At 35.6% G+C, this 13,722-nt stretch overlaps 1 protein-coding gene across 1 annotated transcript in view; it reads left to right on the forward strand.

The window, feature by feature from the left end:
• The first annotated feature begins 5,032 nt into the window (after positions 1-5,032).
• Positions 5,033-13,722, forward strand: part of Glyp (glycogen phosphorylase) — a 31,288-nt gene continuing 22,598 nt past the window's right edge. The window contains exon 1 of the mRNA XM_085957773.1: positions 5,033-5,399. Within this exon, the coding sequence (XP_085813899.1) occupies positions 5,157-5,399 (243 nt within the window). The 5' untranslated portion in view covers positions 5,033-5,156. The remainder of the gene's footprint in view (positions 5,400-13,722) is intronic.

Raw genomic sequence — 13,722 nt, forward strand, 5'->3', positions numbered from 1 at the left:
TCTCGCGTTGATGTGCGGTCGCCAACCATTATTCCAGCAATGTCGTCAACAACAGTCGCATTGAATCGACATACGTGCTCTCCAGCTGGTGTTTTATCAGGATTGATGACAATAGCGTGATTGTCACTTTGCAATTCGTGCATGTGTGTTTTGAAGAATTTCAATAAGTAATTCATTGTGCTCATTCAACAGGGCGTCCAGTTCGCCGACAATGCGCCTGGCATTATGCGAATTGAGGCTATTGTAGCCGCAACGTGCATCCACATGATTGATGTCCTCACCGCCGCACCCATGAAGTAGATTTGTAAAAATGTATGTGGTTCGTTTGGCATTGGCAGCAATTAGCCTACTTTGTGGTATACTTGGCCTTTGATTTTGAATATATAATGGAATTGTTGACCATTTGCCGCAGTATTGTGAACTATTTCTGTTGCTCCGGACGAAGTCATTTGGAAGCATGAATTGAATGTGCAAATGGACTTCAGGAACAGGTTTGAATCTGGAACCGTGCCGATGAGCAAGCCGTTCAATGGTTCTGGTGGTATCTCAATTTCTGGTAGTTGCACTTTTCCTGATGCGCAACACATCCCGGCTGACTCATGTTTGAATTTGAGCGCATGACAATGGGGACATGCTTTGTCCATAACACCAATCAGCACTTTCGGATGAGCGGAATATTCAATATCTGGCTCGTAGTCGAATGCGAGACGAAGGAACGAAGCGGATGTAAATGTTCGATGTACTTGTTGGCGTTGTCGGTCATTTGCTCTGCGTGTGTTAACTACGAACCGGCGCGCTTGGCTCCGTTCCAATTGTCGTTGTTGATTTCGTTCAGCTCGTGCCTCTTGTGATTGAGATGCACGCAATCGCGACATGCTTACACGCACGTTTCTGTTATCTTGTTGGATTTGTTCGTCTGTTCTTTCTACTCTACTATTTCGCATGTTTGTTGCTTTATTCGTTCGATGGCCCAAATGGCCCCCTTTGCGTCTTGCTGGCATTGTGTACTGTAATACACGCACATAAAAATAGATAAATTAAAATAAATCATACAAAATTTTGCACGCACTGCGTTGTGATATGCCGAATGAAATGTCAAAATGACGCGACGCTTCTCTTGAATTCTTCTCGGACGTAGCGCCATCTGTCATTCGACAACATAAATAATTTCGTTCTGTTTGAAATACGAACGACGGTTAAATTTGTTCATACAAAAATAATAAAATCGCGATTAAAAATGGGAGGGTGGGGGTAGGAAGGTGAAATTTTGGGGTTATAGGTATTTTTTTATGCAAAATATAAAAAAAATACAAAAAAAAAATTGTCAAAAAAATAAAAGAAAAATTTTCTGGATAGAGATACCCTAATCACCTAGCGGTATGAAATATACTTGTTGACCTATTCTCATACCTAACAAATATACATACAAAAATTCATAAAAATCGGTCGAGCCATTTCGGAGGAGTTCGACCACAAACATCGTGACACGAGATTTTTATATATATAGAGATATACTCGTTTATACCTATCCACTCTTCAAATAACTTTCTGTAAAAAAGTTACATAGGCTTCACAATTTAACTCCTCACGTCGTGGTACCTGATATTTTAATTTAATATAAAGACAGAATGAAGTATTTGTTATTTCTTAATTCCACACTACAGTAGAACCTCGATTTTCCAGATTAATTGTGGATAACTAGTCTGGACAGTGGCGCACCCAGGGGGGGGCCAAGGGGCCCTGGCACCCCCCAAACATGAAAATTATCAGAATGATTTTAAACATTGAAATTGAAAGGCAATTAACTATACCTTGGGCTTAGACAAATAAAAACACGGCAAAAAAATGATGTTTTAATTTCTAACAAAAATTTCGAAACACTAATGTCGGTTTTTTTAGAAACGCAATCCCTAATCGATCTGTCAAAAAATTCTCGGTGTCCACCCGAATTCCGGAGTGGTGTAGGTCATGGCTGGGGAGGGCTGACAGGGCTCAAGCCTGGGGGCCCAGCGTGTCGGGTTGACCAGAGAAGTGAGATAAACACATCATAAATTAGCTTTAATAATAAAAAAAGTCGCCTGCTATTATATTTCGTGGCCATGAACATTTTAAATTATATGATTGTGCAATATATTTTCTGATTATTATGTGTCGATACTCGACAGCTCCATTATTAAAGTAGATGTATTAAAAATCGCCAATAATTCACTGTATAAGCAGATACCCTTAATTTGAACTAAAACACAATTTGAAAAACGTTAATGTAGTGTTTCACACTGCCTTTAATCTTAGCGGTAGGTAGGGGGCCCACCAAATATCCTAGCCTGAGGGCCCATTTCAGGATGTGGGGGCCATGGTGTAGGTACACCGAGTGCAATAGACAAAAGGACGATAAACGAGAAATTAGGCTGTGTTGAGTAGGTTTGTGTATAAGTTAAATGCAATAATACTTTTTTTTGTCCATTTTCAATTAATATTTTGGAACCTCAATAAAAAAACCAAAAATCGACGATAAACATTCGGCGAAAAGAACGACTACACCCACTACAGTCGGTGGTGGTGTAAATCAAAGAACATTTTTTTCAGTGGAATTCACAGCACAGCCGATTTTATTTCAGTAATGTTTTAGCATACTAGGCGCACATGTCCACCATGGTCGCTGTTAGTCACTTCCAATCCGCCAGTCGCTGATGTCACGCTCAACGGTTATTGCCACTGCCTCCAATTTAAAAAAAAAAACTAGGAGAAACTAAAAATATACCGCCGTGCATTGTGAAAATATGTAAAAATAATTATATGAAGGAAAAAGAGCCTAATTAACCTTCTAAGAGAAGGTTGCCAACAGCTATCTTTTAGCTAAGTTTAAAAAAAGTTACTAACTCATGCCTAACATTAATATTGTTGGTACCTATTTAAGCTGTAGGTAGTATAAAACTAAACGAGACAAAACCCCTCTCGACCGAACTCCGTTTATATGAAAATGTGAGTTATGGCTTTGTATTCATCTCATGAGAACAGTAAGTTATTTTATAAAAAAAAAATATTGGTGAGTTTTGTGCTGCAATATTAAGATTTCATGTTACCATCGTCAGTGATGAAGAGTGCCTGTTTGACGGAGGTAGGCTATGAGTAACCAAAAGTCATATTCAAACAGTCATACTGAAAGAACTTGAAATTGAATTTTATTCACTATTAAAAAAAAAAAAAAAAAGCTGCAGGATTGAACCGGGACTCACTGCTCTTCCTTTAATTGGCCCCTTTATCCACCGACCTACTTGTCTACGATGCGCAAAAAATATATTGTCCGTACAACTGGAAAACTGGAATAACGTTTTTGTCTTAGACACAGAACAGAGTTTGTGTTCCATATCAAATATTATGGAAAGGCTGCAATAATCGACCAACTTCAAAGTATTATTTCTCCTACCGCTCATTACATTCTAGTGGTTGATATTATATTCTCGTACTTATTTCGTTTCTTTTCTCCGAGTCTGTTAAGTTTAAAAGTTTCTTAATTCTGAGTAAATGTTAAAAGAGCATTTAGTATTGAATGGATATCCAGCGCGCTGCTCCAAAATGAAAGATTCTAGTCTCAAATCCTAATTGATCCAACTGGATCAACAATTCTACACGTGGCTTCAACGCCATCCTTTTTTGTAATGATTATTTGTAACTCCTTCTCTTAGACCTCCCGATTTTGATATATTTATTCTTAGCCAAACCTCATAAAGCAACCTCTGATACATTCCAAATGCCTGCCAGGATATAGCAAAAGTTTGATTATCCAGACTGATCGGGGATGAGGACAGTTTAGTTGATTGAAAAAAATAACCTACTTTCTAAATAAAAAAATTCTCACAAGGTTCTGTGAAAATTTCAACTCATCTCCCCTTTTCTGATGATCATAATGAAATCTGGATAATCGAGGTTTTACAGTGGATAAGAGAGCACATTACACTGAGGAGTTTATATTCTTGTATGTAAGAAAAAAATGAGTCGATCACCCTCATAAGGAAACAGATATTGGATATTATATTCTGCAATAAAAATAAATTGCAAAAAACGTCTTTCAAAAGTTGCCAAATATTCCTGACATTCAAGTGAGTATTAAAAATTGTGAAAGTACTTAAAGAAAAGTAAAGCTGGTGTTGTATGTTTACAAGTTTATGCTTAAACGTATGCATTATTTAATATCAACAACCGCTATCCCGCTGCAAGGTATGGAACCTTTTAAAAAGACGACAGAAGCCATTCAATTACCCATTCGAAAACAGAATACCCATTACCCAAACACAATATATTAATTATTCACCTGATGCATAAAACCAAAAATTGCCTTTGTGAATGCTGACTTATATTTTTAAGCACATAGATGGGTAGATTATTTTGTCGGGTGCAAGGTAGCCCGCACAAAGTTGGCGTACATGAGAATTTAAAAAGGACATAATTATAATACCTAAATCTTCTGCTAGAGAAATGAAGACTGATTCTTGACTCTGAGTCGGTGATGGATTTGGTGCGAAGAGATTGAATAGGTACTGCACCGTCCGGCCTCTTTGATCTAGTGCCCTTTAAATAAAAAAAATAAGTGCCAGTGTTTAACATGAAATGATAATCACCTAATAATAATGAATGTACAGTAAGCAAACAAAATAATAATTAAGGTGGGTACTTATGTTGATTACAAATAAGTACCTATCACTAGTACCTTTGTCCCTACTTCGGCAGAAATAATAGTAAACTTTAAAATTAGAAAGAATTTCTAACATCCTATTTTTTTAATTTGTCGACCATTTCTTATAAAATAAAGAAAATAATGTTTGAAGTAGATCTTCGAATTCCTTGATTCAAAGTTGTATCGTATAATAAATTTGACTATGTAAACTAGTAATTTTTCCCGATTTAAAAATGAAGGAATAATGGAGGGGCGCAATGGCAGCACCGATCAGCTGTCACCCTTGCAAGTTGCGCCCAAGTTTATTCGATGACCTTCACAGAAGGTGACCGCGATATTTAAGTAAGTGTATAAGCCAGTCGCGAGTAGTCGATTGGATTCGACCGCTGCCGGCCAGTTCAGTTCGCAACTATATTTTCCTCGAAGAAGTCGGAAAGAGTTGCATTATTTTGATTATCTTCGCTGTCATCTCTGCCCTAAAATGACCAGCGTTCAGATCGACCACGAGAAACGTAAACAAATCAGCGTGCGGGGAATAGTCGCCGTCGAGAATGTGACAGAGGTGAAGAAAACTTTCAACAGGCATCTCCACTACACCCTGGTGAAGGACAGGAATGTCGCGACCCCTCGGGACTACTATTTCGCTCTGGCGCACACCGTCAAGGACCATCTCGTCTCCCGCTGGATCAGGACGCAGCAGTATTATTATGAGAAGGATCCCAAAGTGAGTTTATTATTTCGTTCAACCTGTTGTTGCAGCTGCGTTTCTATTATTTCCAGGAAGCGAACTGATCGACGGCTTGTTAGTTTTCCTAACGAAAACTTTATAAACGAACTCGACCGTCTCCCTCGAGCGACGGTTCGCAAAGCTCGATTGATATTAATCAATGTTTGCAATAATATGAAACGGACTGCCTAGCCAATTTTTTATTTTAAAAATATTCTTAAAATAGAATATAATAAGAACAAATTTATAACCCTGCATTTTGAGATACGTCTGCCGAGTAGGCATCAGGCATCGGTGATTAAAATTTCAACCCCATCTTGGGACTCTTGAGAATGATTTCTGCTATAGTTTTAAACATCTAATTACGATCATCATAAGACACCCGGTGATACCTTTGACAAGTTTAATTAAGATTATATTTTTTACACATTATAATATTTTGTGGGTAGGTTAATTTGTTTTTACTGTATAAGGGCAAAAGACAGTTCAATCGGAGGTTAATTAAAAATAGTCAAGTACTACGTATGTTGATGAACTTACTTAAATAAAAAATAATAATTAGTACTGTCATTTACTTGAATCTGCCTTAACCTTTTCTATGCCTCGCGATATAACCATGGCAGTGTCTGACAGGCCGCAGATTTTTAACGACACACGTTGAATGTAGAGCGAACCTCTTACTAAAATCGCTGTAACATCATTAATTTGTGGCTTAGTATTTTATAATTATTCAAACAAATGTCACCGTATGTTTAATTTTTTAGATTATGCAAATCAATCGCAGTGGTTAGTAACTTGAGTTCAAAGAGGGACGAGATAACTCGCGAAATTTATACGTGGGCCTGTCGAACGCGGCCTCATCGAGCGAGAAAACTCACTGAAAAATACACTCTTGTAAATCTTCTTATAGAAAAGTTTACATTGATGAATTAAATTCATTTTAAAATGAGTTTGTCACTACATTTTAGCATTTAGCACAACATTTATACGGTCAATAAGTTAGTCGATGCCGAATGATAACTCATTTTATAAATTATCATGATATACTGCCGAGTAAAAATGTTGCAACTCTTGAAATGTTTTATTTAATGCAAACTCAAGTAATGGTCAATGATTTGTATCAAAAGTTAACCATAAAAATGGTGAAATAAAAATATAACCACCGGTGTTTGACGGTGTCGATCGGTAATTATTAGACTGACTATTAATTGGCTGCGGTTCTATTTCAGTTTTGCACGTCTGCTCCATTTATATTTATATAAAGTCACACACCCTCATTCATTTCAATTCTAATCAGTTTTATGGATAATCGAGTCAACATATTATACTCAGTCGGCGGGCATAAGGTACTAGGTATTTAATTTACCCACCCCCGAAGACACTAGAAAAATCAATGTACAGATGACACTCGTCAATCGCGGCCCCAGTGAGTGTGAATTCATTATCGCGGATTGATTTTTAATAATATTGTTTTGTCCCGCACTCATTTTGACATGTGCCATGTGCTGGAAATTATCATGAGTGTAATCACGCGTGTACGATGCATTAATTATAAGTGCGGTCTATGTACCGGCAATGGTGCACATATTTATATTTAATTGGATGGTTCTGGGCAGACCGTGATAACATGATAGCAGCCCAAATATGAAGCATCTTATTTAAATTTACATATATACATTACTTACGCCAGTGTGGCGTGGAAATTTCACTGGTCGATCTATCACACGTAGCAGAGTGAGGCTTCGTGAGATACCTGCATTCTCCCGATCCCGAAAAGACTTTGGTTACAATTGTTCAGTCGACAGATTATAATTAGGGCCCGGATTTATATGCTAGTGCATGTTTTGTTAGGGTGTATGCACAGGTATGAGAGTTGCACAGAAATCTGTTTTGAAATATAAATGCATATTTGAGACATGATTGCGTATTTTAGGACTTTTGCATTTATAATTTTTTTTTTTATTATTTCATCCAAATATAACTAAATTAGGTAGGTAGATAGTTTAGATGCACTTGCATTTTTTAACGGCTTCCCCGCGCTGTGGATTTATCAGAAAACCCGGGCACTTTTATTTAAATTTTGCGTAATCACCTCTGTGGACGTTGAGAGGTCTTTTTCCGCATATAAACAAAATACTGACGGATATGTGGAAAAATTTAATAATGCCAGAGCACAATATTGAAAAAAATACTGTAACTTACTTTTTCTGACAAAAAAATAGCAAATAGTATTAAGGAATAGTTAAATGTGTCCTTTTTGTTTTTAAAGTTGTGTTTAGTGTACATTGCATTTCTTATTCAATTATTTGTACTTGTAAACAAACTATTATAAAAATTGTTGGATTCGATTTTTTATCAGTAATATTGAGTGAAGTGGGTATTTACGATTTTTTTCTCCATAAAAAATGTTGATTTTGAACTGCATATTTAAATGATTTTAAGCGCATATGTGCATGCATATTATAATCATGTTTTTTGTTGCATATAAATCAGCTCCCTAATTATAATTTACTTCTTCAATTTATACTATAAAATTGGATTCGACAATGGAATATGAGTTTACCGTCCGCCTTGAAATTAGTGTGTCCTGTTTCCAATTGCCTACAGATCAGAGATGAAGAATCGTGCGCTGTTAGAAAATCATTTTCATTGAATGCGAAAGAACAGACCTTAAATAATCACCTAATAAAATATTAAACCATTATAGAATACATACTCACTTCCTTACTTCACCGTGTTCGATCCTGAGTGGATCATATGGGCCTCCGCAGAGTGGAGCTTGTATGTTAACACATTTTTTTAACGAGAAATTAATGTTAGCAACTCGTTCGACTGTTTAGCTCCATTCTCAAACTCCAAACACAAATTGAAAAACAATATGTGCATTTGCCAGACCCAGGATTCAAAGCTAGAACGACGCTAAAGACCGTTCTTCGGTTTCTTGACAAATATAGAAATAGAATATAAAATTTAACAAAAAATATACTTGTGTTATTTTTTAATAAAATTAAAAGTATAATGTGGGTGTAAGCGTCGGACTATAGCGTCGTGGGTCCCAGGTTCGAATCCTGGGCATGGCAAGTACACATTGTTTTTCAATTTGTGTATGAGTCAGAGTATGGACCTTATAAGTTCATCCGTTTCTCGTAAAAAACAAAATGTGTTAATACAAACCTCCATGCTGTGGAGGCCCATATGACCTTATTAGGATCGGACATGGTAGGTGTTGGTGTTGACAAAAGAATTATTTTAAATGACCAAAATACGGCTTTATTCTCAAACAACAGCATTTACAAAAATAGGTATTCTGTGGTAATAATATATTTTACATGAAATGTTGAGTTCTAGATTCTTAGTTGTTTATTTGTATTTGTTACTTCGTTGCTTTAAATGATATTTGAATATAATTTTCTTTAGTACGTAAGAAGTTTGGCAAGAAGTGAGTTCCGGCACCTTTGTTTTTAAAAAAAAAAGCCCTGGGTAAATTAATGTGTATGGAATCACTCTAGTAAAAATTACCAATACAATCATTGAAAAATATAGGTATATTATCGTCTGGCTCAAGCACCTGATTAAAAGCAACATAGATTCTTTATAAAATTGCATATACCCGGATGTATGCCACAAGCGTGTTTACGCACTCTACAATTCCACGCACACAAGGTTGGTCATAGAAAATTAACGTGTATACATGCCGTAGTTTACACTCATTATACTAGCCCTGGTTAATTGTTTTAAATAATTTAATATATTGTACGCACACTGCCGTCTCTCAGAATTATGGTGAAATACCAAGTCTTTATGATTATACCAAAAAAGATAATGTTTGTGAGGTTTTATTTTTTCATAGAAATTCGCGTACCACTGTGCTACTAAGTGTACCCGGTGTTTATTGGGTTAATGGCATATCTAATATGTAGATAGGTGATGGCACTTAATTTATTTCAAAATCCCGATCTCGCTCATTGATAGAAATATACCTCCCGATTTCTGAACTCCTCCGGCAACATTAATAACATGATAAAAATATTTATGTACTTAATATTATACATATACTTTTCAACACTACGACAGGCACAGTGTAGTAGTAGAAGTGAAACGATCACATAAACACCCAGAGAAAACCGCATAAATATAATTATAACGAACATACATAATTTTGAAAAACACTTCTGAGAAAATATATTATAACTAGGGCCCGGATTTGTATGCAACGAAAAACATGGTTATATGCACGTATGCACTTAAAATCAATAAAATATGCACTAAAACCGAAGAAATATGCAGTTTAAAATTGACATTTTTTGTGGGAAAAAATTGTAAATACCCACTTTACCCAATATTACTGACAAATCGAATAATTAGTTAATAATTTTTCAACATAATACGATATCAGAACAAAAAACACAAACAAAGAATATAAACTTAATCAATTACAATTTTCAAAATAGTTTTTTCACAAGTACCTACAAATAATTGAATAATAAATGCAATGTAAACCAAACATAACTTAAAAAACAAAAACGACACACTTAACTATTCCTAAATACTATTTTCTGTTTTTTGCCCGAAAAAAAATACATTATTTTATTTCAATATTATGCTCTGGCATTAAATTTTTCCGCATAGGTATCTGTCAGTATTTTGTTTATATGCGGAAAACTACCTCTCAACCTCCACTTGGGCAAACTTTAAATAATAGTGCCCGAGTTGACTTCACTCTTCCACTGATAAATCCACAGCTCGGAGATGGCATTAAAAATGCAAGTGCATCTAAACTATCTTCCTTCCTAACTTAGTTATATTTCGATAAAATATTTTTAAAAAACTAAATTATACATTCAAAATCTCTAAAATATGGATTTATTTATGAAATATGCACTAATGTCTCAAATATGCTCTTACGTCTCAAATATGCATTTATATGCACAATAAAAATTTATTTTTGGATTCTGCGTCTTTCAAAACGGATTTCTGTGCAACTCTCATAGCTCTGCATACACCCTAACAAAACATGCACTAGCATATAAATCCGGGCCCTAATTATAACCAATAGAAAAATCCTTTTGAAAAAAGTAAGACACCCGGTAGGAATCGAACCTGCATCTCTTGGGTTTACGCTCCGTCCGCGCATTGTCCACTATGCTACTAAGTGACATAGTAATTATGACAAATTTTAACTATTGCCTTTTTATAATACCTGCTCATCAGCGCTCTTCCAAATCAAGTTACTATTGGCAATCGGTTTTTGTTTATTAAATCAAAGTAGGTACCTACTACTTTAATTACTAACCGTAATTATAACAATCTCACCGGGAATCGAACCCGGCGGCTTATGCGCTAGACCGATGTTTCCCGACCGTCGATCTGCAAATAGTTGTCTCCTATTTTAAAATGCAATTGCCAAAAATTCCAAGCAAATCCTGATTCATAAAAGTAAACCCTTCACGGAAGATGTCAATCGATGCGCAATTTATTGTTTAGAATGAGGATTGTTATGTGGTTATCTTAGCAACAGGAGTGGTAGGTAGATCAATCAAAGGCTTTTGAAGATTAACTTATATTTTATTCATCACTAAAGTGAGTGCACAATTATAACGTATGAAATACAGGAGTACAGACTCAGAGATCAGATGGTGTTTAAATTAAATATCAAGAATGAATGTCACTAATAAGAGGGGTTACTCTGTTTATATAATAATTACACTTGTAAGTATCAGTGACGCGGTTAAACACGTGTATGTTAGATATCACAAGTGTCAGGTTAGGGGATTACATTGGGGTTGATTAATACAATAAAATATCAAAATCGATCTATTGATTTCGATGGGGTAGAAATAATACAATAAAATGCCCTAAAAGTAATATGTTGATTTTCACATGAATTTATTATGGGTGAAATGAAACATATAATAATATTAGAAATAAAATTAGATTCGCTTATTATTAAATGGTTAATAATACTATAGAATGTTAGACACACAATACATCGAATAAAGTAGCGTTGATTACAAATAAAAATGGGGTGGTAAACTTAGCAATAAATATTCAATAAAAATTGGGTGTCTACCCTCATAAGAGTCACTACATGACAGGATAAACAAATCATGTGTTTTGATGCCGCTGTGGTATCCAGACATAAAATACAAATATTTTTGGTTATTAAGTAGACTTTTGGACTACCTATTCATGTGACGAGACTTTTTCGACCATCTCAGCAATAAAACGAAACAGAGAAACCGAGCGGATATCAATACAGTGCTTCATTTCTTCGAAACAATGAAACACTGAAGCCACGGTTTCCAATTTTTTTTTTAAAGTGACATTCTCAAATTACCTGAAGTGCAACAATTTGTATTTTCAATAAATTGACAATCAGACTGTAATGTTAATGTCTTTATGAACATAGAATTCTACCGAGTAAATGCTAACTAAATTAATTCATGAGTTAAATTGACGACCTTTCTATCCAACCAACCTAATCTTGCAAAATATCACATTTATTATCTATTATCAAAGTTCAGTCGGCTAAGTATTGGGTTTAATGATAATATTGTGTATTATAATTGTTATCTAAACAAATCCAAGGCAAGTTAAGTAGGTAAATGTATCCAATCATCGAACTAAACATGGTTGTTTACAAATAATCCTATTTCAATCGAAGGCAATTTGAATTAAACAATAATTATATTTTCCTATGTTCAATACCTATTAACCTATTAATAATATTTCTAGCAGAATAGATACCAATATTATAACAACATAATAGATTGAAAGACAATCAAGGCTGAGATGTCAATCACACAAAATAGTTTAGTCAGTTTGAAATTTTTCCGCTTTCTCTTCATGATATCCTTTGCCTACATCACAATCACATCATTTTCAACAATCAATCCCCAATGTTTATTCAGTCACTATCTTGATGTCGCTGAATGTTCGTCCGGAAGGATTAAGGACGACTCCCTCGCGACCTCTTCTCACCGTTTGACTGAAGAATTGGAGAACGTATCTCCTCCAGGTGTCCGAAAGACGTTCATCGATGCCGAGCTCTTCCGGTATAGAAACATTTGTGTGGCTAGCTGTTAATGGAATGCGAAACGTTCTCCACCGGCATCGCATCTCCGACGCGTTGATTATCTCCCTATCGGTTTCCTATGGGAGTCCAGATTTCAACACCATTCAAAATATCAGTATTCCAGTCTTTTTTTGTGGTTTTCTTATAATATCACTGTGAGACGACTCGGTGCTCTCGGATATCATAACTCTTCACCAGAGACATTGAAGCTCGGGCCGAGTTATATGAAATGGCTCACTCACGGTGTAGTCTACTGGTCTCTAGTGAGTTTGTGAGTTTGATTGACAGACAATCAGATTCATTAATGTTTGGCCTAACGCTAGTTGTAATTATCATAGTATCATCTGCATATTGGAGGTCGTAAATTTTTTGCATATTTTAGAAATCTCTCCAGCAATCTAGGGCTAATATGCAGTCTTCTTTTTAGAATAGAACAATAAAGGTTTCGGAAATTGCATCATCAAAATTATCTAACCGCAGCTGAACTTTCCTCATACACTGACTCCATTAGAAGTATGAGATGGACCGTTAGTCTGTTGTCCTTTACCGCATTCCAGAGGTTGCTCTATGTATGTGCCTTAATAATGAATGCACTGGTTATTCTACGATTCAACCGGATGACTATATGAAATGCCCCTTATCGGTTGTAGAAAAATTATGTCATACAGTAACGGGAGCTATTAAAAATATAAATATTGTTTATCTATATTGTCAATAAAAGGCTAGCAAGCCGATTATGATATAATTTTTATAAGCTGTCCTGTTCGCTATCTGTGGCCGAGCGGTGTTTAATTTTTTTGTCTAGCGAGTCATAATAGAGCGAGGGTCAGTGAATAATATTATTCTGCCGCTGACCTCGTCGGTCTCCGTTGTTTTCCACCAGCGACCTTCGCCTATTCGTGAACCGCAAACAACTCAACGACCGACCGGCTACTTTGAAAATCTGCAATGTTTTTTATCATTTGAATCAGATCATTATACTCTATTGTGTGCGGTTTTGAACTGTGACTGACGTCAGCGGGTATGATTTTGTATTAAAGCTTGTCGCAATATCGATGTCATCCGGAGGGGTGGCCGGATTCATGTGAATAACAGAATGAATCGGAAAGCAATATTATACCTAATCAATTAATGAATTCTTTCTCTGTATTAAGCATTTTATTTATTTCCTAAATTTAGTTCATTTTGACTCTTGTTACTTATCTTTCGAAGGCGAAGCGCAATGAAAATATACGATGAATGACA

Source organism: Rhyacophila brunnea, unplaced genomic scaffold (genome assembly GCF_057557595.1).
Source record: "Rhyacophila brunnea isolate RB1 unplaced genomic scaffold, BYU_Rbru_1.0 scaffold_11, whole genome shotgun sequence".
NCBI classification, from domain to species: Eukaryota; Metazoa; Arthropoda; class Insecta; order Trichoptera; family Rhyacophilidae; genus Rhyacophila; species Rhyacophila brunnea.